The sequence below is a fragment of the Euprymna scolopes genome, chromosome 12 (genome assembly GCF_053919585.1).
Source record: "Euprymna scolopes isolate OS-2025 chromosome 12, ASM5391958v1, whole genome shotgun sequence".
Lineage (NCBI taxonomy): Eukaryota > Metazoa > Mollusca > Cephalopoda > Sepiida > Sepiolidae > Euprymna > Euprymna scolopes.
The window spans coordinates 46,287,057-46,312,433 of record NC_136493.1 but is presented as its reverse complement, the minus strand read 5'-3'; the positions used below and the strand labels follow the sequence as shown (position 1 = coordinate 46,312,433).

General features: G+C 33.6%; 1 protein-coding gene across 2 annotated transcripts in view; it reads left to right on the top strand.

Moving 5' to 3' along the window:
• Positions 1-6,081: 6,081 nt before the first annotated feature.
• The window catches only part of LOC145291263 (ubiquitin carboxyl-terminal hydrolase 47-like), a 173,713-nt gene continuing 154,417 nt past the window's right edge, over positions 6,082-25,377 (top strand). The window contains exons 1-2 of one of the 2 annotated variants that reach the window (XM_080136872.1): positions 6,082-6,220; positions 20,317-20,426. In XM_080136872.1, the coding sequence (XP_079992998.1) occupies positions 20,388-20,426 (39 nt within the window). In that variant the 5' untranslated portion in view covers positions 6,082-6,220; positions 20,317-20,387. Of the gene's footprint in view, positions 6,306-20,254; positions 20,427-25,377 lie in introns of both variants that reach the window. The other variant, XM_080136873.1, reaches the window with a different exon arrangement.

Sequence of the window (25,377 nt, the reverse complement as noted above, 5' to 3'; positions counted from 1 at the left end):
ACTTTCTCTCTCACCAGCAAACAGTGAGAGACGCTCGCCAAACTGGACTGACTTTCTCACTCTCTCTCTCTACAACAATAGACTTTCCTTCTCACCAGTTAACAGCAAGAGACGCGCGCCAAACTAAACTCGTGCTGTACCATTTCTTTTATTTGCTTCTTCACAAAATAAATTCTAGTTCGTTTATTTCAATAAACGCATTGTTTGTTTCTTTCTCAATTCAATTCATTTTTCCTATTTTGTACGACTGGGAGGATATATAAATATATCTACCAGTCCTCTACACTTTTCTTGAGTTTAAAATAAATTCCAGTGGTTTGTGATCATTTTTCAACAAGAATATTTTCCCCATCAAGAACTGTCTTGGTTAGTCCATTAGCCACACTATGGTCAAAAACTTGTACTCTTGGCTTTTTCGCCAGAATCTGTTTTAACTTTTCTAAGGCTTTCTGTTGGTATTCTAACCAAATGAACTCTGCATTTTTTTTTCTTAACTTTACGAACGGGTCTGTCAACTCATTATATTTTGGTACATATTTTCTATAAAAATTTACCAAAACCCAAGAAAGACTCCAACTCTTTTTTATTTTTTTGGTGACACCACTTTTAAAATTTTCTCTATTAGCGCTTCATCTGGAGAGATGCCTTCCTTTGATAGTGAGTAACCCAAAAATGATATTTCATTACTGTTGGTTACACACTTTTTTGTATTTAATGTTATGCCAGCGTCTCTTAGCCAGTTCAGTATATTTTCAGTTTTTTTCTTTAAATCATCTTCATTTAAATCTCCAACACATATATCGTCTTGATAACAAATGGTATTTTCAAAATTTCCAATTACTTTTTCAATAGCTTTTTGAAAAAATTGCCGTTGCTGTTTTTATGCCATACAGCATCCTTTTCCACCTTAACAGGCCTATGGGTGTGTTTATCATCGTGACTTCTTTAAAATTTTCATCTATGGGAATTTGGTAGTAAGCTGATTTTAGGTCTATCTTCGAAAATACTTTCATTCCAGCAAGATTATCTAAAGCTACTTCCACATTCGGAATAGGGTACGAGTCGGTGCAAACTTTATGGTTCACCCCTATTTTATAATCTCCACAAATTCTCAAATCACCGTCTTTTTCTTTTAATACCACAATTGGTGATGCCCATTTACTTCCTCCTGAAGGGGCAGGTTCAAATAAATCTTCCTGTATTAACTTTCACAACTTTGCTATTACTAACAGTAATAAATACACTGGTACTTTTCTCGCTTCGTAGTAGGAGGAAGGAACATTTTCTTTTAATTTCAGGCTAGCTTCATAATTTTTTAATTTTCCTGTTTTTTCCATTTCTATCTCATTAATCAACTTTGTTGAATTTATTTTTAATACATCATTCCCAATAATCCATGCGTTTTTCGGCAATTTGTAACTATAATGAGTACTACTTCATATTTTTCTTTTAGTTCTATTGAACCTTCAAAGTAACCCATAATTGCTATAACCGAGCCATCAAATTGACGTAATTGTACATTGCTTTTTTTATGTGGTTTTCTATTTTTTCCAAATAATTTCTGGGAATTATTGTTACTTCACTGCCAGTATCTGCATTTCAACAACACAATTTTTGATTTTCATTTTTATTTTTGTATCTCCATTCCTTGATCCAGTATTTTGTATATTATCCTTCTTTACATTAAAAATTTGTCTATTTTCATCCTCTATTGTTTCCACATTTTTCGTTTTACATACTTCTTTGAAGTTATTCTTTTTTAAACACTTTGAACATGTTTTTTTAAACGTTGGGCATTTTTCTTTTTTCCTTTCATGAATTTTTCCACAGTAAGTACATTTTTTCTTTTCGTTTCTACCATATACGTGTCGGCCATTATTTCTTCGTAGGAGTTTTTTTTTTTATTTTGGTTGTAGGTATGTATTAATTCCTGCTGCTGTATAAATTCTAGACACATATTCAAGGGCATGTTTGTAAGTTTTAAACACTTTGAACATGTTTTTTCAAACGCTGGGCATTTTTCTTTTTTCCTTTCATTTCGTTGTAACTGTTCCATTAGCTTATATCTATGTGCCGAATTATGTATACCTTCAATTAACTCTTCTTCTGTTGTCTGTTCTTCTGTTCTTAGTTTTTCAAAGTCACAGTATTTACTCGCACTTCTTAACCGGTGTAAATATTTTACTATCGGTTCATTCACTTCCTGTTTCATTGCCATAAACTTGGTCCTTTCTGCAATAACCAGTCTTTTCTTTGGCCTCATGTTTCCCTTGATAACCTGACTTATTTCTTCGAAAGTCATTTCTTCTAGTTCTCAGGGGTAAACCATTGTAGCAACCTTCATAATTGCTTCACAACCAGCGTTAGCCATGAACAAGTCAGTGATTTCATTCTCCCCCTCCTTGTTTTTTGTTGTCTTTCAACTTTTTGCTTCTCGCACTAGCAGCAAAGCAACGAATCCAAGTATCTACATATTCCGGGTCTTGAAAGACCAGAGAATATCTTATCGTCGACGCCACTGATATGTCGTGTATAACGCTAAGAAAATGTTCAACAACCACCTGTTCTAGTTGGTGTCGGTTTATAAATATGAGCTATCTGCTCATATGTAAATTATACTATATTTGCATATCACTACACAAACTCTGCTATCTCCAATTCGTTCTTCTAATACCTACTACATTAATTCTAAACTAGATAAACACAGATCGATTTCAGAACAACAGATCCAACTCTGTACACAAACAAACTGTGGCCTCATTTTAGTAAGCTCCCGCCGTAGGCAACAGATCATTAAATCTTGGATTTTGAAACACAGTTTTTCATGCATTCATGTTTTTCTAGGAAAGGATGATGTGAAAGCCGCTCTTATGTCACCTTATATCAGTCCTTCCCCTAGTTATACATTGAATTAATCCACTCTTATGCTGGAAAAATGATGGGATCATTCTATTGCTCTAGTAGATATCTCACTGCTGATGCAATTCTCTACCTATATAAGAGTCAAGTACATCCCAGAATGGAGTACTATTGCCACATCTGGGCAGGAGCTGCTAGGAGCACACTATCCTGCCTTGACAAAGTTTAAAATAGACTTCATAGCCTAGTGGGGGATGACTTTTTCCTTCCTTGCAACCTTTTTCCCACAGAAGAGACGTTGTGAGCTTGTGTCTGCGTTATTGTTATTTTCATGGCAAGTGCTTATCTGAGCTTTAACTTACAGTCCCCTATTGCCAAACTTCCATGAAAAACACTCGTTTGATTGAAACCACTATCAATAATTTCCTCCACTCTTTATATGTGCCTAAACCTAAACGTAGATTTCATGAATAAAGCTTCTTTCTTAGAACTACATGCCTGTGGAATTCTCTTCCATTTCCCTGCTTTACAGCTGACTACAATATGGTTGTCTTCAAGTCCAACGTAAACAAATTTTTGATGAGCCATCTCCTTAAGTAATCCAATTTACCAAATTTCCACTACTAACGATTACAATATTGTCCCACTGACTACCGTACACTCATTAACCCTTATCCTAAAGTGGCTTCTGGGCCTTAATAAGTGGTGACTCCTTTGTAAAAAAAAAAAAAAAAAAAATGCTCGTAAAAGTGCGCACACTTCATAAAACTATTATGCCACCATCACCTGTAGTATCGACGAATAAATTAACAAATAAAACTATGTACATAGAATGAACTTTTTTGAGTACTTGTACCCTATTGTAAAATTTTCGGTTTTACAAAAATACTTTTTATAGAAAAGCTATTGTGGCACAATGGGTGAGAGCCCTCTTCAAGGGAGCCCCAGCTCCCCACATTTTGGGCCCTTGTGCCAGACTTGTTCTCATGGGGAAGCATGCATATGCAGATGCTGTTTGATTTTCAAAATGTCAGAATATATCAACTAGGTTTGATTGACAGGTGTTTACGAAACTCGTTTGTGTCCAAACAACCCGAGACTCCAGGCTTTGAAAGGTCAAACCCAAAGGAACTTTTCATCAAGTCTGTTCTGTATGAATATCTCCCTCTCTTTTTTTTCTCTCTCTCTCTCTTTCTCTCTCTCCCTCTGCATCTCTCTCTCTTTCTCACTTCCTTTTCACTCTCTCTTACAAAGTAAAGGGACTGAATTATAATTGTAATGGTAAACAGTTGCAGCTTGGATTCCAATTACAATGGACAGGTCTCAAAATGCTCTTTAATTTTGAAACTAAATAAATTTATAACTTCATTAAAAAGTTTAAAAAAATTTTTTATGAAGCATTCAATTTTCAGCTGCAGTGATTCCTGCTGCCATTAATAACAATGGAAATGCTGCCCAAAAAGATGACCAAACCCACACCAGCCGACACAAAGCCAATGCCATATTGACCCCTTTGATGTAAGGGGGTGTGCCTATCGTTTTATTGGTTTTATTGCCCTGGGGAGCTGATGCCGTGCTAGGGTATAACAACTGTCCTCAAAACATCGACAAGACATGGACAAACCAAGAAACTCTCCCCGGAAAATCATAGTTTTACACTATAACCATCCTCCCCTTAATTAAAAAAAATAAAATAAACACTTTTTCCAAAAATACTTTTCACTGAAAAGCAAAATATTTTTTTAATAATAAAAAAATTCTGTAAACTAAATGTACATATTTTATTCTTTTTTTTGTATTTGTTTCTTATTAGAACAGCTATATTTACCAAAAGACCACCTTTTTTTCATTACTTTCAGCCTAAGCAGTCATAAATAAAGATGTATTTTCTCCTTCGGAGAAATGTTCTTGTTATGCAATTAGCTTGCATAGCACATTGGTTTTATCTCTCCCCTGAAGAACGACTTCAGCCCCTTTTAGAATCATGTTCGATCAGCAGATTGATCCCTGAAAGCAACAAAGAAAGGTGTCTTCTTTCTCCTGTACCTGTCCACTGGACACCCAAGCGTTGACTATCTTCGCCTGAAGATAACTTTTCTGACTCGGACTCTGAACAACTTTCTTCCACCTGTACCAAACGGTGTAGGTAATTGAATTAAACCATTTTTGTTGGAAGATGAAGATTGAAATATCAGTGCATAACAGGCGTATGCACTCTGGTTCACGAAACATACTTGAGTAGTCCTGTCAGCATTCTCCAGTAGTGGTGTCTTAGGCAATTAGCAGTTATAGTCAATATTGTCTGCTCTTTTTTATTTCCGGTTTTTGCTCTGCAGGTGACAAGCAAGATATGGTCCCTTCTAAATAATGATTATCTTTATCTCAGATAACTCCATTCCTTATTTCCCCGTGTTAAGAATAGTTTTCTTGTCCTTTCTCCAAAATGGACAGTAGAAACTAGAATTCAAAAAGAGCAGATTATATTATTATTATTATTATAATCCGATTACAATTAACTAACCTATTCTAAAAGCACAAAATTAAGCCTAAGAAGGTGGACCTCCTAGAACTACACCAAAGTCTTACAGAAAACAGGCCACCAACTCTAAAATAGGATTCATGACCAGAATTCAACCTAATTAAAAATCACGTAAGCTAATCAAGTAGTTTTATTCTTAACTAAGAAAATCAAATTTTATGTATTTATTTGCTTCCCCACGAAAGCAAATTAGACACAAGGTCGTTTTTAATGTGGGGTTTGAACCAGCTCCCCTAAAACAAGGGTAAAAAGGGAGAACATGAGTTAAGGGACTGTTTCGCGTCGCCATCTTGAAAAACAAGAGCAGATAACTCCACAACAATCCAAACTTGCGAAACTAGCCTTGCAATGTCTATGATTTCATATTAATCGCTTAAAATCGATTTTCTTTATTAAAAAAAAAAACCTACTTGATCAATTTATGCGAATTTTGGGAATATGAAATTTTTGTTCTGTGATGGATATATATCATAAAGATTTTTTCTGTAATTTTTTATTTAGGTTGAAGTGTGCACTGCACCTCAAACAGCCAAAATGTTGGTGTTTCTTAAAATTTCATGGTTATACAGGATAAACTAATATTACAAGTGAAGCAGAAATGCACTTCAAAAGGTCAAAGTTCATCGTGCCAGACAGAAAAAAAGTAAAGGAAGTTGTGGTAGGAGGTAAAAAACAAAACAAAACGAAACGCAAAGGTCACTTCCGTTTTCTCCCCCCACCCTTTAATCCACGCGAGATCTCGTCGCTTACCGCTACAAACGCAGGATTGACGACGTCGGAACTTTCGCGACCGCATCAATACAGCATGGAGATGATTTTTCAGTAGGGATACTTATATATAATTTATACACACCTTTTTTGTTTGTTTGTTTTTCATGTCGTTTTCTTCTCAACGTTCCCCTTTCTTGTCAGGAATTATTTAAATACTAGTTTTGATGTCTATATGTAATTATTTGTTATTATTGTTTTTATATTACTTATGCTATTTACATTTTTTCAGTATTTACACATGAGCAGTCAGTATGCCAATAAGTTATTGGCATATATATATATATATATATATATATATATATATATATATATAAAGTTATAAAATATATGGCGATTAAGCTGAAACGCGGAATATTCAGTGTAGCTTAATCGCCATATATATTTTATAACTTACTAACTAGCTCTACCTACGTATTGAGCACTCTTGAAGTAAATACTTAAAGTTTACGCATAAATTTATACTTTCGTATATTAATTTTATGTGAGTAAATGAAGTAGTTATATATATATATGTGTGTGTGTATGTGTACCGGAAGAAAGAGGAACTTGCCTTGGACAGATGTACTTAGATGTATATTTAAGTGCATTTTATTTATTGCTTCATGTGTGTGTGTGTGTGTGTGTGTGTATATATATATATATATATATATATATATATATATATATACTCTCATCAATATTTACTTTAACACACGAGTAGAACTTGGTTGTAGTGTACTTATTGTCGTGTGTGTGTGCCGAGAGAAAGAGGAACCAACCTTTGGAAAATATACTTGGTTTCTATATTTATTTGTTTTTATTTTAAAAGGAAGGAAGTTACAGGATCCTAAAGAAACGCTCGCAATTAAATTGAAAGTGAGGTTTAAAAATAACCAGAAGAAGGGGAAAAATGTCGCCGTTTAAAAATAATGCCTTACTATCATCCGGAAACGCTAATAATAAGGAAAATAAGACTAATGTTGTTGATGATGCTGCTGCTGTAGTATCGGCACTAATAGTATTATCATCATCTGTGGATGGTGGTAGTAGTACTACTACTATTACTACTACAGGTTTTTGTAATGATGCAAATTCCTGTTGGTTTATTTTCTATTTATTTATAACCTTTTGTCACGTTTCCTATATTTATTTTGCCATTGTCACTTTGCCGACCGACCCACACGAGAGAAAAATATAACAATAAAAACATAAAAATCAGTTAAATTTTTATATTAACATCATCAGATCAGCTAAGTGAGATTCTACTTTTTTTAAGCGATTATGTATGCTTCTTGGCTTGGCAGAAAGAAGAAAATTTAGTGTTTAGATTGGGGGATCAACTTTGATTATAAATTTAACCTAAAATGACCCCCCTCTCATTTCTGGGCTTTTAACTAGGGCTGTTAACTAAATGTATAACACTAACCCTAAGTCAGACTGGCAAGATCGTTAATTCGTCTAAAAATACCAACGATCAAAGTTATCTTCTATAGAATTTTTAAAAACTTTCAATTAAAAAATAATTGCCTTTTTAAAATTTTTATTTTGGTACTTATGCGGAATACAGACATTTCTTTTTATTTTATTTATTTCTTTAAGTATTTTCAGTGCTCATGCCATGCCCATGTACTTATTGATCCGTGCTGAAATAATAACGTTACTATTTAAAAAGCCATTCTTAACATGGGGAGGGTGTTTTGTATCTATTCTGTACTTTAACCTTACAATTAAATAAAAAAAACATAAAACTTTAATTAAACTTGGAAATACGATTAAAAAATAGCACGGATCAGTAAGTGCATTAGCACCGTATTTTCAAGCAAAATTCAATTTTTATGTATCTTTTGGTTATTAAATTGTTAGGTGAAAGTATAGAATAGTTTAAAAAAATCCCCCTCTCCTCTCCATGTTAAGAATGCCTTTCTAAATAATGTTATCAGATTTCAGCACGGTCCGTATTCTGTATAAGTACTTTTTCTTTTCTTTTTTAATGCCCTTGCCTGAAAACGCTACAATTGGCCTGGAAATGGGAGTCATTTTATATATGGCTTATAAATATTTAGGATCACTTTCGCATATATTATATGCGAAAGTGATCCCCCACTCTAAATTTTAATATTTTCTGTCCCTCGAGTTTGTAAGGGTAATCATCTAAAAATAGAAAAGTAGCATCTCATTCTTTTTTTTTTGGGGGGGAGGGGGGTATTGCTGAGGGTGTTAATCTACAATACCAAGCACTTTCTTATAAATCTGTTTTCTACCGTTTTATTTTTTTTAGAGAAAAAAAAAGTGCTTATGCAGTATGCACTTATGTTACCGTGCTATATTAAAAAAAAATAGTATTTTCAAGTTAAATTTAAGTTTTACGATATCTCTTTTTTTTTTTTTAATTGTTAGATGGAAGTACAGAATAATTACAAAACACCCTCCCTCCCCCATGTTAACGTTATTTCAGCACGGTAACAAACGTGCATAAGCACCAAAATAAGTTTTAAAATTTTTATTTTAATTATTTACGAATGTTTTTGTCGAAGTTAAAACAAATATCTCATCCATGAATAGACGTACTTATTTAAACCTGAAAATTAAAAAAAAAAAAAAATAAAAATAATAATAATAAACGAACATTATTTATGTCTGTCTTGGTCTAAAATTGTCTTTCTTTCCTTAAAAAAAAAAAAAGAAACTCGTTAAAATCTCCCGTGCTTAGACTTGATTGCACTTATTTAAGAAAACAAAATAAAGAAAAAAAACTTCATGGTGTGTACCTTTTTGTCACATGAAGATGGTATATTCCAAAAATCATAAAAATTGATCAAGTAGTTTTTTTTATTTTTTTATTTTCTTAAAAAAAAAAATACTCTATTAAATTACGTAATTTTTGGAATATGCCATTTTCGTTACGTGACGGCCGGGTACATCATAATGACTTTATTTTTTGCGTTTTCTTTATTTAAAATTTTTCAGTGCTTTGGCTTTGCGTTATTAGAGCAAAATTAAAAAAATCGAAATATTGAATTTCAAGTAAAACCGATGATGCTATCTACTAAATTGTCATGTCGCAAATGAACATGTCCAAAAATTATGAAAAACAATAGGAAAATTAATTATTAATAAAAACAGTTTTCGGAGACAATTAGCGAAAATTGAATTTTACTAAATTGGCCTAAGATTTTCCAAGTTTTAATAAATAATTATCTCCCTTGTTACGAATCGAACTCTTCGGTTTATTTATTTAAGCAAAACTCGATTTTCGCTACTTCGAAAACTTTTATTTTTTACCTTATTGTTTTTCGTAATTTTTGGATATGTTCATTATTGCCACATGACAATGAAGTAGATACCATTGGTTTTATTTTAAATTTGATATGTTGAATTCCGCTCTTTTAATGGAGAAGTACAAAATTTGGTTATCCGGCATATTTCTCGAGGCATTTCATTGTTGCCTTACTTCCGTTTTCTAGCGGATTTGGCGTTCCCGACGAGACATGTTCCATCAGAAATTTTAACTGAAAGAATTTACCACATTTAATTACGGAGACATTTTTAGACGAATTGTTAGTATTATCATTATATTAGTAGTAGTTATTATTAGTAGGTAATTAAATATGTGATAAATTCCTTCAGTTAAAATATCTGTTGGAACATGTTTCCTCGGGGACGCCCAAATAAGCTCACAGTCTGGAAAAAAGTGAGGCAATGATAAAATGCCTCGAGAAGTATGGCGAGTAAGCCAAAATTTTCGTAAATGCAAGTTTAAATAAGTACCAAATACCTTAAGTAAACAACAGATACAAAACAATGTTCAGCGTTTTATTAGTTTGTTTAATGTACAAATATTATAAGGTGAAATATTAGGTTGGTGCAAACACAATATCGTTTTTTTTTTATGTTCAACTTCATAACTCCTTTCATAAACTTTATTAGACCCCTACTACCAGGTCTCCTTCTCCAACATCAGGGGTCTACGTTCCAACCTTCCAAAGGTTGAAACACAATTACAGGAGACGAAATCGGACATATTCTTTCTAAGTGAAACTGGCATAGGGCCAACCACTTCTCTAGACGAATTCATAATTAAAGGATACTCCAACTTAACATCTAAATCTGACCCCCAAGTTCGCCATGGGCATGGAATATGTGCCTACATCAAAGATGGCTTTACATGTGGTAGGGATATCTCCAGAGAAGACCCTAATTTACCATATATGTGCTTCCGGGTTGCACTAGCTTACACCACTGCATTTATATTTGCCTTCTATCGCCCCCACAACAGTGGGATTACTATCTTTAAGAGCATATATGAGAAAATTGACCACATCCTGTCTGCTCATCCTTCGCCTAACATTCACATTTGCGGTGACTTCAATGTCCATAATGTGGAATGGCTGACCCACTCAAATAAAACCGATGACGAGGGGAGGTTTTGTCATGATTTTGCCATTGCCTATGACCTCACTCAGATTGTTCACGAACCCACCCGTGTGCCCAATACACCCGGTCAATATGCAAACCTTCTAGACCTTTTCCTCACAACTTCCCCTGAGCTGTGTTCATGTTCCGTTCTATCTCCTCTGGCTCCTCTAACCACTGTATCAGTTAAGATAAAAATGAAATGTAATAGGTCTTCAGACATACCCCTCCACCGTACTGTATATCGATACTCTATGGCTGACTGGGATAGCTTCTGTACATTCATATCTGACCTACCTCTGCATTCCATGTTTAAAAACGATATGTCCTCTATAGTATCAGACCTGACTGAATGGTTAATTATAGGCATAGACTGATTCATACCATCCAAAAAATTCCAACAAAAACCTAACAGCCAACCATGGTTCTCCCCTGAATGTGCTGCTGCCATTGTGCACAGAAATCACTTTTTCAATAGCTACCAACGCAATAGATGTACTGAGACTAAAGCTGCTTTCAGGACTGCCAGCAACCACTGTAAAAGAGTAATAAAACATGCAAGAGAGCTATATGCTCAGTCTGTTAAATCCAAAGTAGCTGAGCAGCGGCTTGGATCCCACCAGTTCTGGCAAATAGCAAACAGGATCTTGAACAGAAGCGTGCGTTCTATTCCAACTATCATCAATGGACCTGAGGTCATCTCGTCTCCATAGACAAGGCCAGACTATTTGCCAAGAACTTTGCAGCTAATTCTACCCTATGCGACAATGACCATCAACTCCCTGTATTTCCTCCTATAACAGACAACACGCTATGCAACATACAAATATCTGTGCGTGAGGTCGCCAAGCTAATCAAGGACCTTGATTCCAGTAAAGCAACTGGCCCTGACGGCATTCCAGTTATAGTGCTGAAAAAGCTCCAACCAGAATTTGCCCCCATACTTAAACTCTTTAAGCATTGCCTTAAGGAGAAATGCTTTCCAACACCCTGGAAAACCTCATCAGCATGCCCTGTATTTAAGAACTCAGGTGATAATTCATCTCCCTCTACAGACCAATGTCTCCTGTGTGTCATGAGTAAGTTGTTGGAATTCATATTAAATAAAGTAGTAGTCAACCATCTCAACAGAAACAACCTTCTTAGTGACATGCAATATGGTTTCCGCTCTGCAAGATCTACAGCAGATGTGCTAACGGTTATATCACATAAATAGGATTAGTGAATCTCTTGACAAAGGTTTCCTTTCCAGGGCAATTTCTCTTGACATATCGAAGGCCTTTGATAAGGTATGGCATAAGGGCCTACTTCACAAGATTTCCAGCTACGGTATAACTGGAAATGTTTTCTCAATCATTAAATCATTTCTCTCTGATAGGTTCATAAGAGTAGTGGTTGATGGGCAGAAATCAGAGGCCCACAGTATTAATGCTGGAGTCCTCCAGGGATCCATCCTGGGCCCAACTCTCTTCCTGATCTACATCAATGATCTCCCAAAACACATACTTAAATCATTTGTTGACATCTATGCTGATGACACAACCATCTATGGCAACACATCAAAGGCCATAAATGACAGAGTTGTCTCTAATTCTCTCTCCTCTGATCTTGAGCACATGGTACAATGGGGAAGAAGTGGCTGGTCACTTTTAATGCATCCAAAACCAAGCTCCTATCTTTACATCATCAACGCTCTGATCCCCATCTGGCATCAATTGAAATAGATGGCTCTCGTCTTGGGGAGGCTCCATGTTTTGACAAGCTTCTGAGTTTGACCTTTACTCCTGATCTGAAATGGAACACATACATCAAATCTGTTGCCAGGGCTGCTGGGAAAATGGTAGGATCCTTCTACCGCTCCAGAAGATATCTCACTACTGATGCAATTCTCTATCTGTATAAAAGCCAAGTACGTCCAAGGATGGAGTACTGCTGCCACATCTGGGCAGGAGCTGCTAAAAACAGCCTATCCTTCCTTGACAGAATACAAAATAGATTTTGTGGTTTAGTGGCGATGCCCTTTTCTCTTCCCTGCAACCTCTCTCCCACAGAAGAGACGTTGTGAGCCTGTCTTTGTTTTATCGTTATTTCCATAGCAGGTGCTCGTCTGAGCCCCAATCCCTCGTCCCCCCTCGCCAATCTTTCACGAGAAACACTCGTCTGGCTGAAACTACTGTCAATAATTTTCCCCACTCTTTATCTGTGCCTAAATACAAACGTAGATTTCATGAGCAAAGCTTATTTCTTAGAACTACACGCTAGTGGAACTCTCTGCCACTTGCCAGTTTCCCACCTGACTACAACTTTGATGTCTTCAAGTCCAACATAAACAAACTCCTGACAAACCGCCCCCTTAAGTAAGACACTCTATCAAAACCCCCAATACTAATGATTACTGCAGTACTATCTCATTGATTAATGTACATTCAATAACCCTTATCCCTGAGTGGCTTTAGGGCCTTGAAAAATGGTGACCCTCATGTAAAAAAAAAAAAAAAAAAAAAAAAAAAAAAAAAAGAACCGTTAGAATCAACACATTTTTTTCCGACGAGAAACAAATTTATTCATCCCATTAGCAAAGAAATCCAGAGTTCTGGAAACGATGTCATTGAAGGCCGATTCAGCATCATCTTGTCTCTTGAAGCATTTTTTGCGCAGGAAGTTGTTAAGATGCTTGCAAAAGTGATAATCGGTGGGCGAGTGGTCCAGTTAGTCTGGTTGATGAGGCAGTGTCTCGTAGCCCAATTTGTTCAGCTTCTGTTGAGCAACACGCGAGTGAGCGTTATCATGGAGGAGACTTGGTCCCTTCATATTGACCAATCTCGGGCACATACGTTCAGGTGTATTTTGTCAATTTGTCGGCAGTACTTCTCCGCTGTAATCGTTTCACTCGGATTCAAGAAGCTGTGATGGATGAGACTGGCCACAGACTACCAAAGAGTCACCATAACCTCTTTTTCTTTTTTTTTTTTATTTTTCTTTTTTTTTTTTGTGCAATTTTGGCCTCAGAAAGTGTTGTGGAGCTTCTCCGGCATCCAACCACTGTGCCGAATGTCGCCGATTGTCGTAGAGGATCCACTTCTCATCACGCGTCACAATTCGCCTGAAGAAATGGGTCGTTTTTGTTGCGCAGAAGGAGCGTAGAAGACACCTCAAAACGACAACCTTTTTTAATCGTTCAATTCTTGCGGCACCCACTTATCCAACTTTTTTGACTTCCCTACTGTTGAAGACTGTTGAATGGTTGACCTTGAGTTCAACAACAACAACAACAACTCATGTGGTTTTGTGAGGATCTGCTTCAATTAAGGCTTTCAACCGCAGTCAGCCAGCCACGACTGTCTTCATCTTCAAGACTCTCATCACCATTGTGAAATTTCTTGAGCTACCGTTGTGCCACATGTTCATTAGTGGTTCCTGGGCCAAAGCATCATTTATATCATAAGCTGTCACGGCAGCTTTTCAGCCTAGTTTGAACTGGAACAAGAAAATCGTGGGGATTTGAATTTTGTCAATGCTGTTGAAAGTCTGCAAAAAAATGATGAATAGTAACGATTTGATAGAGTGAAAAACACGTTTCAAAATGATATGACATGGCTATATATATCAATGAATTAATTCAGAAATCATATATAAAAGTAACGAGAGAAAACGATATTACTTTTGCACCAACCTAATATATAACTACACAAAATTGGGCAGATTACAGGTCTGAGATTCTTTAATTTTTATTACTATAATTATAAAAATCCTTTTTTGTGTTGTAGTATATAAATTTACACCTATTAGACAATAACTGAAAATTAATAAATGGTACTTGTTTAGTTTAATCAAGACATTAAAGAATGAAAATATTGGGAAAAAAAAAATCATATTGTACATACCTGTTATGGAATTAAGAAAAAAAAAAATTTCACTGAATTTGATCAAGTAGTTTTTTTTTTTTTTTTTTTTTTTTTTTTTTTTACAGAGGAAAATCAAATTTTAATGAGATCGATCGTGCCGTCGCTATTTTGTGGACGAGAAGGGAGGTGTCTTTAAATGAAAAAGGGATTAGCAAAGGACAAATGAAAAAGGGATTAAAAAAGGAAAGAAACTCTGAAATAAGTGAAAAAAAGTTAAATATTTACCTAGGTAATTTTTCTGCTCATGTTTCAAAATCTCATCAAATTTTGACAAACTTTAAGTGGTGATGAAGTTATCTCCCTCCTCATCTGCCAAGATGGCGACGATACAATCGATCTCATTTAAATTCGATTTTCATCTGTAAAAAGAAACTTGATCAAATTGAGTGAATTCTTTTTTTTTTTTTTTTTTTTTGGAGAACTTAATTCCATACAATGAAAGTTTTCAATATTTTTCAGTTTTTAATGTCTTGATTAAACTAAATAAATACCTAATAAATAAATAAATAAAAATAACCCAACTAAATTCCAATATTTAGTGCTTACAAATTGAACTGACTTTTGCCAAACTAAACTTGAGTTGAAAACAGTTATTCAAATTCTGTAGACTTACCCAATCTGTAAGTGTTCAGTTAAAGTGCAAAATTATCAACACTCGATAAATTGTTAAAAACAAATAACTTATACCAAGCACAGTAGAATTCAATGGCGATCTGTATACTTTTGATGGCCTGGAACTTTCTAATTTTTATTTCCAAATTTTATGTTTTAAGCTGTCTTTACAACTTTTATGGTTATATTTACGACTGTTTTCATTTCATTTTCAATTGATTTTTTTACGGTATCTTTTGTTCATTAAAGTGTTAACTGAAAGTACAGAATGGGTAAAGGAAGCCCCCTCTCCTCTCCCCATGGTAAGAAGGGTTTTCTTGAATAATAGCGTTATTATTAAAAATAAATCTTGGTTCTACTATCACCCCGGATGGCAAGCATGACACAGAAATCAAGAAGAGAATTCAACAATCTAAGACAACTTTTAATTGCATGAAATGCATTTTTACCAACAGTAAGATAAGCCTTAAGACAAAAATACATGTTATGAGAGCCTATGTATGGGTCCATTCCTCTATACGAATGCGAATGCTGGACCCTAACCATGGACATAGAACAGCGACTAGAAGCAGTGGAGATGTGGTTCATCCGGAGAATCATGAAAGTTTCATGGACAAAAAGAAAAACAAATGCAAGAGTAATGGACATGGCTGAATACAAGAGATTTCTTCTCAATATCATTAGATAGAGACAACTCAAATTTTTCGGCCATATAATCAGAGCTGATGGAGTTGCAAAATATGTGGACATATGAGCAGAGGGAGATAACGCACAAAATTCAGACAGTTTAAGCAAATTTGTAATGAATAAAAAGGACACCAACAATGAGCTCATGAAAAAGATCGAGAACGGGGAAGAATGGATAACTATGATCATCAATGTCTGCAAGACCAGACCGGACACTTGGAGAATTAAAAAAAAAAAATAAAAAAAATAAAAATATTCTTGAAATAGGGAGGGATAATTGGAAGTGAAATGCAAACAGTAATTGTAAGGGTAACCACTTTTTTATTTGAAATAATGTGTGTTACCAATTAGTATTCGTACATGCAGACTAATTGAGTAGAAACAAAACTATCATTTAGAAATAAATAAGGTAATTGTGCATAAAACCAGACGCTAACTTTCAAACGCACTGGAAGCTGGCACCTGTGATTGTCAATTGAGGTATGGAAGCTCAAAATGGATACAATACTTCCGCTATTCTTCAAAACTTCTTACTTTATATATTTGGGCAAAATATTAAGATATTTTTTGCTAATATATATATATTTTTTTTTTAATATATATATATATATTTTTTTTTAAATGTACTTTATTTAAACCTGCATAATCTATTATGATCTTTGGCGGCAAAAACTATTTACTGTTGCACATTCACCTTTTTGAAACTAAAACTAAAAAATGTGGCATATTCATGTTTTTGTTTTTTTTCATGTATCTGTTAATAAATATATTTTTAAAGTATCTAAATAGTTGTACAAAATATATAACATTAACTTAAATAAACATAGTTATTTGAAAAAATTGATAAAAAAGTTTACATATTTTTATGTATTTTTATTATGAGGGTGAAAAAAAATAAACATAAAATCGAAAATTGTATCCATTTTGTGCTTCCATATCTCAATTGAGAGATGCGAATCGGGGTACGATAGATACTATTCTTTTACTCGTAGTAACCCAACTAAGTTTGCTAAATTTGAATGACTTGCTTTTATTCCATCTTGGATTATATTTAGATGGTATTTATTTCTCTCCCACAGTGAAAAATGTGGCATAAGGCTTGGAAAGTGGGATTGAAAAGTCTGTGACCCTCAAAGAGCGGCATTCTAACCTGCAAAAAATACCAGGGCAGCCTTGTTGGCATTCTCCAGTAGGTATGCCTCAGATGATTAGCAGTAAACTAATCTCTTCTCAAAAATAGAAGGGTCGACCTCCTAGAACTGCACAGGATCAGCATCATATTGCAATGGTTGAGACTTAGATTTTGATGTTGAGAGCAAAAATGCCACAGCTTTTAACCAATGAGAATGATGAATCTATCATTAATTTCTGCCCTCTTCCCTGCCATAGTTTTTTTGCTGAGGATGGGGCATTCTATCGGATGCCAAACAATCATCTGCTATTTTAAACACTCCAACTGAAAGGTCTTTTTTTTTTTTTTTTTTTTTTTTTTTTTTAAAGATTCTAACTGTCCTTTAATGCAATTCTTTGTATTTTTTTTTTCACTTAGTTCAGCAGGTATATTTGCCAGATAGTTTTTGAAATTTTTTTTCATGAGTCTGTTTGCTCCTGAATGATGTTCTTTTTCAGATTCAAGTTTCTTTTCAAGAGTACGTGTGTAAAATTTCAAGCATGGAAAAAAAAAAATACTGTTTTTGACAGTTGTGCAGTATACTTAACAAAATAGACAACAAATAACTGTTACCAAGAACAAGAAAAATTAATTTTCTATTTATCTATATAATTTTCACGTGTTTACTGATAAGATTTACTATCCATGTATTTGTTAGTGTTACTTTTACTTAGCCAATCCAGTATGCTTTAGAAGATGGGCGACAATTTTGCTAGAACTTGGTTGCACGAACAAATTTTGGTGACATGTATATCAGCCATTGCTGAGACTTCTCTTGTCAGTAATAGTAATTTTTTTTTTTTTTTTTTTTTTTTTTTTTTTTTTGTCCAGGCTACTTCATGTTTAATGAGAGAATTATCTTTTTAAAACTTCCCATTTCCAAACAGAACTCATAATAATGGCTGATGAACGTCAACAATAGTACTCGTGTGTTGGTTCGAAACCGACGGTACTATGTTGTTCTAAACTTCTGTAATACAATATATAGATAAATATGTTCTTGTTTTAAATTTCGCTTTCAATAATCAAGCAATCTGCTGGATTTCTTCTCACTGATTTTACCAAGATAAATATGTACTAGCAGACCACCCGGCATTGCTCAGTAGTAAGATACGCTTAAATATATTATTTTAATTCATGCAGATTATGTATCTATTATAGACTTGATTCTCTATCGATTATTATATTGAACCTAATATATAGTAGTGAGATCAAAACTAAAAAAAAGTATATATGAGTTCAGTGCCATCAGCTAGAATTGAAACCAAAACCTACAATTCTCCACCTTCAACCTTAGCTTATGAACCATGCTCACACGCATATCTGGTGAGAGTAATGAAAATAGTATGCCGACAAAATAGAGAAATTAAAAGGAACAAAACGAGTTATGTGTCCAACGTTTCATCTTTATTTCGAGACTTCCTTTCGTTGATGAATGCATAACTTTTGTTTCTTTTTACTTCTCACTAATATATATATGTATATACACTCACCTGTCATCCCTTTTTCAAAAAATGGAATCACCCAATAGACAAAGACAAGATTCTAGCAAGCACGACCAGACTTCAGAGTTTATATATGTAAACATTATTGGTTACATATGTGCATACATGTTTCTGTAGTCTCTTCATCAGACAAAAAAAATCAATTCTAATATCAAAATCAAGTTCATTCATTTTATAATTTTTATTTTTAAGTATTTAAAATCGATAATTGAAAAATCTCATTAAAGAAGGAATAGTTCGATTTTGACTGAAGTTAACATTTTTTTACAGCACAAGTACGTTTAAGAAGTTTTATCACTGCAGAAGCAGAAGAGCCCAGCATATAAAATCAGCAGTAGGTTCTTTGATAACACAGAGGTCTGTGCAAAATGAATGTTTCTGTTTGGAACATGATTGAATCATGATACTTGACTTTTGTTTTTTAAACTTAAATTCACACCATTATATAAGAATAATTACATAAAATCAACAGTAGGTTCTCTACAGGGCAATGTGGACTCCAATGTATCATGAATTGAATCAATGCGGTGGGGGCGGGAGCATGTGAGCTTCCTCCTGGTGAACCATTGTTATCAACTAGAGCAGGCAATCAATCAATTTGATTGACGCATGGGCAATTTCACTGATTTCTATGATAAACATATTGGAAGTGAGGAACATTTGTTGATTCTCATTGAATCCCAGACAATGTCGGGTCTCCCTGCTAGTGTATATATATACATACATACATACATACACATAATGAAATAATCTCTATTTTTTTTTCTTCCTGCCTCTACAGTTTCAATTTGAAAATAAACAGTTCTTTGACACTCGTTACTTAAACCAATTCCTAAAACTTTTGATATAATTTTCAGAAATGTGAGAGATTATATAATTAATTCCACAGTGAAACAACGTCACAGCTCACAAGAGCCATGACAGCCAACAAACTGGAAGTCCAAGACTCGAGTTTCACCCACATTTGGGATCATCAGTTAGACATATCCAAACTTGGAATTCAAAACCCGAGCCTCTTGCATGCGTTCACCTTGCATGTAAGAGGCTCGGGTTTTGAATCCAGAGTTCTAATATGTTTACTGTTGAGCCCAAATGAGGGTGAAACTCGAGTCTTGGACTTCTGGTTTATTGGCTGTCATAACTCTTGTGAGCTGCGACATTGTTTGGCTGTGGAAATAATATATATGTGTGTGTGTATATATATATATATATATATATATATATACATATACAGCCAGACATATAAACGATAAATATTTACAATTTTTTATGTATACAAATTAGTACAACTACCTTTTATTTTATTTTTTTGTTGCTTATACAATTTAGTCAAGACATTAAAAAAATGAAAATATTGGAAAAAAAAAGTTATATTGTACGTACTCGTTATAGTCTGAAGTTCTCTGAAAAAAATTTCACTTAATTTCATCAAGTAGTTTTTATTTTACAGCGAAAAAACAATTTATGATACCGAGCAAAAGGTTCGATTTTTAGGAAGAAAAGCTATTAATAAAGATGGGGAAGGAGTGTCAACGCTTTAACTGGAGTTATCTCTCTTTGGCGTGTTCAATAAATTTTGTAATGGCTGACTTCAATATGCTCTCATAAAAACGTGTTTTTCTGCTATAAAATAAAAACTACTCAATCAAATTAAATAAAATTTTTTTTTTCGGAGATCTTCAGTCCAAAACGAATACGTACAATATAACCTTTTTTTTTTTTTTTTTTTTGTTGATATTTTCATTTTTTAATGTTTTGATTAAACTGTACAAGTACCATTTTTTTTTTTTATTAATAATGTTTCTTCCATAAGGTCACTCCTATTTGATATGCATTTTTTTTTCTTATTTTTTTTTACTTAAAAAAAAAAAAAAGAGTGATACGAATCCCGTTGGCATTTAATACCTAACGTGTTTACCAAAGAAAAGGATACATATTTGTTAACGATGGTGACTGGAGACAACAGACAGATCATGCCAGCAGATGTAAGTTATATTATCTTTTATTGATATTATTTTGCTGAAATTACAAAAGTGCTTGTGCATTTTACGGACAGTGCTACTTTTTAGAAGGTATTTTAAAGTTAAGTTCAATTTTTATGGTTTTTTGTTTTTTAATTGTAAGGTGAAAGTACAGGATAGTTAAAGCCCCTCCCTTCCCATGTTAATATGGCTTTCTAAATAATGTTATTTCAACATGGTCCATAAACTGCACAAGTACAAAAAAAAATGGAATTATATAGAATCACTTCCATCTCTAATCATGTTTTTGGGATTTTTATTAATTTTTTTTCATATGCACTGAAAAAGTGTACAAAATATTGCCATTTTATCCCTAACACTAAGTCAAGGTGGCAACAGACCTCCTTCATCCCTAAAAAAAGGTGATTCTATAAAATACCAAAATCAGAAACTGGGTGATTACTTTACGTTGATTGTATATAGTAAAGTGAACTCCTACTGTAAATTCTAAAATATTAAAGAGAATTTTGCAGGGTTCTGACGTGTGATCACACAAAAATAATAGAATTTCATTTTTATATTTCCATTGACGGCATTGGGGGCAAAGGGAAAAATTTTACAAAAAAAAACTAAAAAACAAAGCATTTATGTATATTTTCAACCTTGTAATGTCTGCCATTATTGGAAGGCATATGTTGAAATGGATAAACTATCATTAAATATACATTTTTATTGGTCAAAATGTCATCCAAGGAAGTTAAAAAAACAAAAAACAATCAGAACTTTTATTTCAGCATACCTTCCCCGCTTCTTTCTTTCTTGTTTTTATTTACCGATTTATTAGGTTTATAGATGTTTAGAAGATATTGGACAAAATATATAAATAGTTATATCAAACAAAATTGTATTTTCATTATATCTAAAAAATTTTTAATGTTGACATGTAGATCTTTGCAAAACCTGACCTATGGAACCAAATTTATTTTGGTAGCTCAATTAGCCAACGAATTATAACTATTCAAAATTTGTTGGAAATTAGAAAATTTGCTTACTTGTGTGCTATTGGTTCAGAAGGTAATATTCAGTTTAAAACTAAAATTGCAGTCTTCAAACATTCTTACGTGTTAAATGAAAATTAATCATAATAGGATTAATAATTATTAGATTAAACCAGCCTAAATATTAGGTAAAATCCCATTCCTCAAAACGTGAAAAAAATATGAAAGTGTGAATTTTTAACAGTTCATATATAACATTTCAGCATTTGAATTTTCGTAATATGATTCATAGCAGATTAGAAATTCAGCTAATTTTTTTTCTTTTAATAATAAACCAATAGAAACAGATTTGAACAATTTGATAATAGAGCCAGGGCTCTACTGACAAATTTATCTTTAGTTGACTTTGATAACTAAATATTTTCGTTTACTAGCCAAACCCTTGTGATTTTGGAATATAACATCTTCACTCCGTGAGTATGTACAATATAAAGACGTTTCTGTATTTTTTATAATACTAAATATGCACCGAATTTTATGTTTGGACATGAAGTTATAAACTAGTGATGGGACGATTCCAATATTTTTACCGATTCCGTACTAAATTTTTTGATTCCGATTCTTTACAAATCTCTAAATATTTAACTATATAGGTGTTTTTTTGTTCTCTGATTACCGTAGAAACACGCATTAAATGTGTAGATATTTTCATAAACGTAAAAATATACTTATGGGGAAAAGATCTATCACTTTTAGCTTTACTGGTCGTTTAAAATCAGTAAATATTTATTATCTTATCATTATTACCAGCAAAGGAAGATTTTGCTTTAAATAAAATTAAAAAAAAAAAAACTGTTAAAAGAATTGTTTTGGCATTGGAAAATTGGTACACATTTTTCCGATACTGATACCCTCAACTATTCTGATTTTTCCGATTCCGATTAATCGTCCCAACACTAGTATAAACATTCAAATTTCTTCAGATGTTCTTTTTAAACAGCCTTCATTAAAAAAGAGTATATTTTTCTATTAAATTTTTATTGTGTGAATAATTTGACTTTGCTCATTTTATTTAAACAAAAAAAGAAACAATTAAAAAGGCACCAGCTTTCATCTACTGTCCTTAATTCGAGACTGTACATAAATAGCCACAAACTCAAGACTGAATCTTAATATATTGAGACTCTATGTCCTGTCCTTTGTCTCTGTCACCGTCACGCCTTGATTAACAATCCTATTTTCAAATGCCTTTGTGTACTTTGATGAACAACTTCCTCTTCATTGTCTTTCTATTAACCTCACTTCCTATATTTTGTTTTGCTGATCAACTATTTCCTCTTTTTATTATAGTTTTTCCGTTTTACTTTCTAATACTCTTTTTTTGAAGGAGGGGAATATCAATAGTATCGCATTCCCCTTTCACTATGAATTTTCTAACCCTTGTCTTGCTCCAGCCAAAATAAATTGCTCTCCTTTTTGATAAGCTCTTAGGAATTGCTTTTACTCTGAATTTAAACTGATAATCTTTTAAGCTATCACATAACACTGAACTTAACAGGAAATAGTAATCATACACTAAGGATGGATTATAATGAGTAAAATCTTTGTTTGGATGAATGACACATACAGAAATTTGTCAAGTTTAAATGCAAAATGCTTATTTCAACTTGCCGACATATTTCTATTACTTTTGCGCATGTGCATATTCATTCATAGCTTGAAGTGGTTTAATTTTAAATCTTATCTATTTGTTGATAGCTCAAATGGTAGGGAATGCAACTGGAGTGCTAAATGTTTTGGTTTCGATTCTAACTGATGGCACTCAAGTCATTTTTTTTTTTTTTTTTTTTTTTTTTAGGAAATCAGAACTAAATGTCTCTGTAATATGTATGAAGTCTGCATAAATTAAAATATATATTAAGCATATTTTATGACTAGGCAAGCCCCTCCCTCTCTGCTTATCTTTGAATCCAATGTCAACAAATACTTGTCAAAAACCATTCCCTATGAGTAATAAAACTTTCTTTTCATTTGTTTTCAAGCCTCTCACTATATTCTTCATCTTCAACTGACAGTCCATTCGTATAGTTAACGCTTATCTTTGAGTATTTTTTTGGCTTTGAAATCGTGACTTGCTTGTAAATCAAAAAAAACAAAACCTTCAACATTTGAAAGTGATTCTGAAGCCTATTTTAAAATGTTAATTCAAACAAATTTCTGGCTAGAATTGAAGTTTGTCACCCAAACTTGTGTTACTTTTCATAAACAATCAAATATTAACAAACATTGAACAAAGTTACCCAAAGGGATGCACATGCATTTTACAACTAACACATACTTGCGTAGCTATGGGTTATCACTGGTGAGTGATCAAGAACAATTAGTTGTTGTTACGTATGGTTTGGTCTTCATTCTTTGGTCGTCACTTCCGTGTGGCTGTTCATCTGTATTGTCTAGCAGCTGTTGATCTGTTAACTCAAGACGAATAAAATTTGTGCAAAGTGGTGGTTTTTAAAGTTTTATTGGTGAGAGAAATTCATTTACAAAGGGGGAGAGACCAAAAATTACTTCTGTATAAAAATAAGCTAAAATTAATTTATTTTCCTTACTTAATTAAAAATTGGTTGACGAACAGATAGTCTCAATAAGATTCACTTTAGATCCCTACATTGTATGGACACCTTTTGTGTTTCAGATTCCTTGATGCAAATTGGTTTGAAAACTCTGTTCCACTTCTTGAACATGTGATCGTTTCTTATGTGATCGACACCTGTGTCTAGCTGTTTTGTTGTGAGAGCTGATCCCTGGACCTCGTTCGCTAGTGTGTTGGGGTGGAGAGGGCTCCCGTAAGCCGTGGTGAAGGCAACCTTTCTAGGAGAAGCAAATCTCTGATTTAAAAAACCATAAAGCGGGAGACCAGTACCCGCATTAAGCTGGTCTGCAGTTTAACTTGTTGCTGGCTATCTTGCTCTTGCTTGTTGCTGGATCTCAACATTTGGAACCGAGAGAGAGACTTAGCTGTCGTACAAAGCTAAGACTCTGTAACATCATCTGTGTATAGATACTCTCTCAGGCATTCGTCTATAAAAATGGTCCTGTGGCGATGGAAAAGTTGTGACGTGTGCAGGCTTGAAATGCTGGAAGCATGTAATGATTGATCTCAATGACCGTCTTCAGTATCATGCCTGCTTGAGCATGTGAATTCACCGGTAGGACTAAAAAAAAAAAAAAAAAAAAAAAAAAAGTCATTTTTGGGCTCATGTCTGAGGGAGTGGCACTTGTCTGACAAGACGTTGCAATCATCATATACACAACACTTATAAGGAATGGACATGCAGAGAATTTCAATTTTTATGGAGTATTGATCAAGAATCCAGAAACTGAAGCAGTTTACGAATTGAAAGCCACAAAAAGAAATGTAAATGGCAGACGACACTAAGCATGTGAATGGTTGGGTTAGGGTAAAAAACATTTTTAGCGCTCCAAACAAATAAAGTTAAACAAAAGAAAAGATCGCTTTCAAATCGTGAACTGCTTCGGTCATTTCCAGGACTGATTTGTGATTCTCCATCATTACTCTGAACTGATATTCTCTGCTATGCATTATCATGCTTTATATGTGCATGTGCTCTTAAAACATAAATCACAAATAGTTTGTATATCCTTGTATAGCCACTATTCTAGAAAAGAACCAACATTTCATTATATTTTCTTCATCTGTTTACTTTTACATCAAATCGTTTCTAACTTTGTTTTCTATTGTTTGAAAACAAAAAATATCTTAATTGATTGTTGACAATAGTTACTAATTCTTAACAATAGCGTCCATTTTAGAAATTTAGAATTTTGCAAAATAATAAATGACATTTTTATTTAAATGTCAGGGTTTATTTTTTATTTTGTAAATAAAAAAACAAAAACAACTCAAATTCTTACTAAAAACAAAATGTTACCCCCCCTCCATGACACCAACGGTA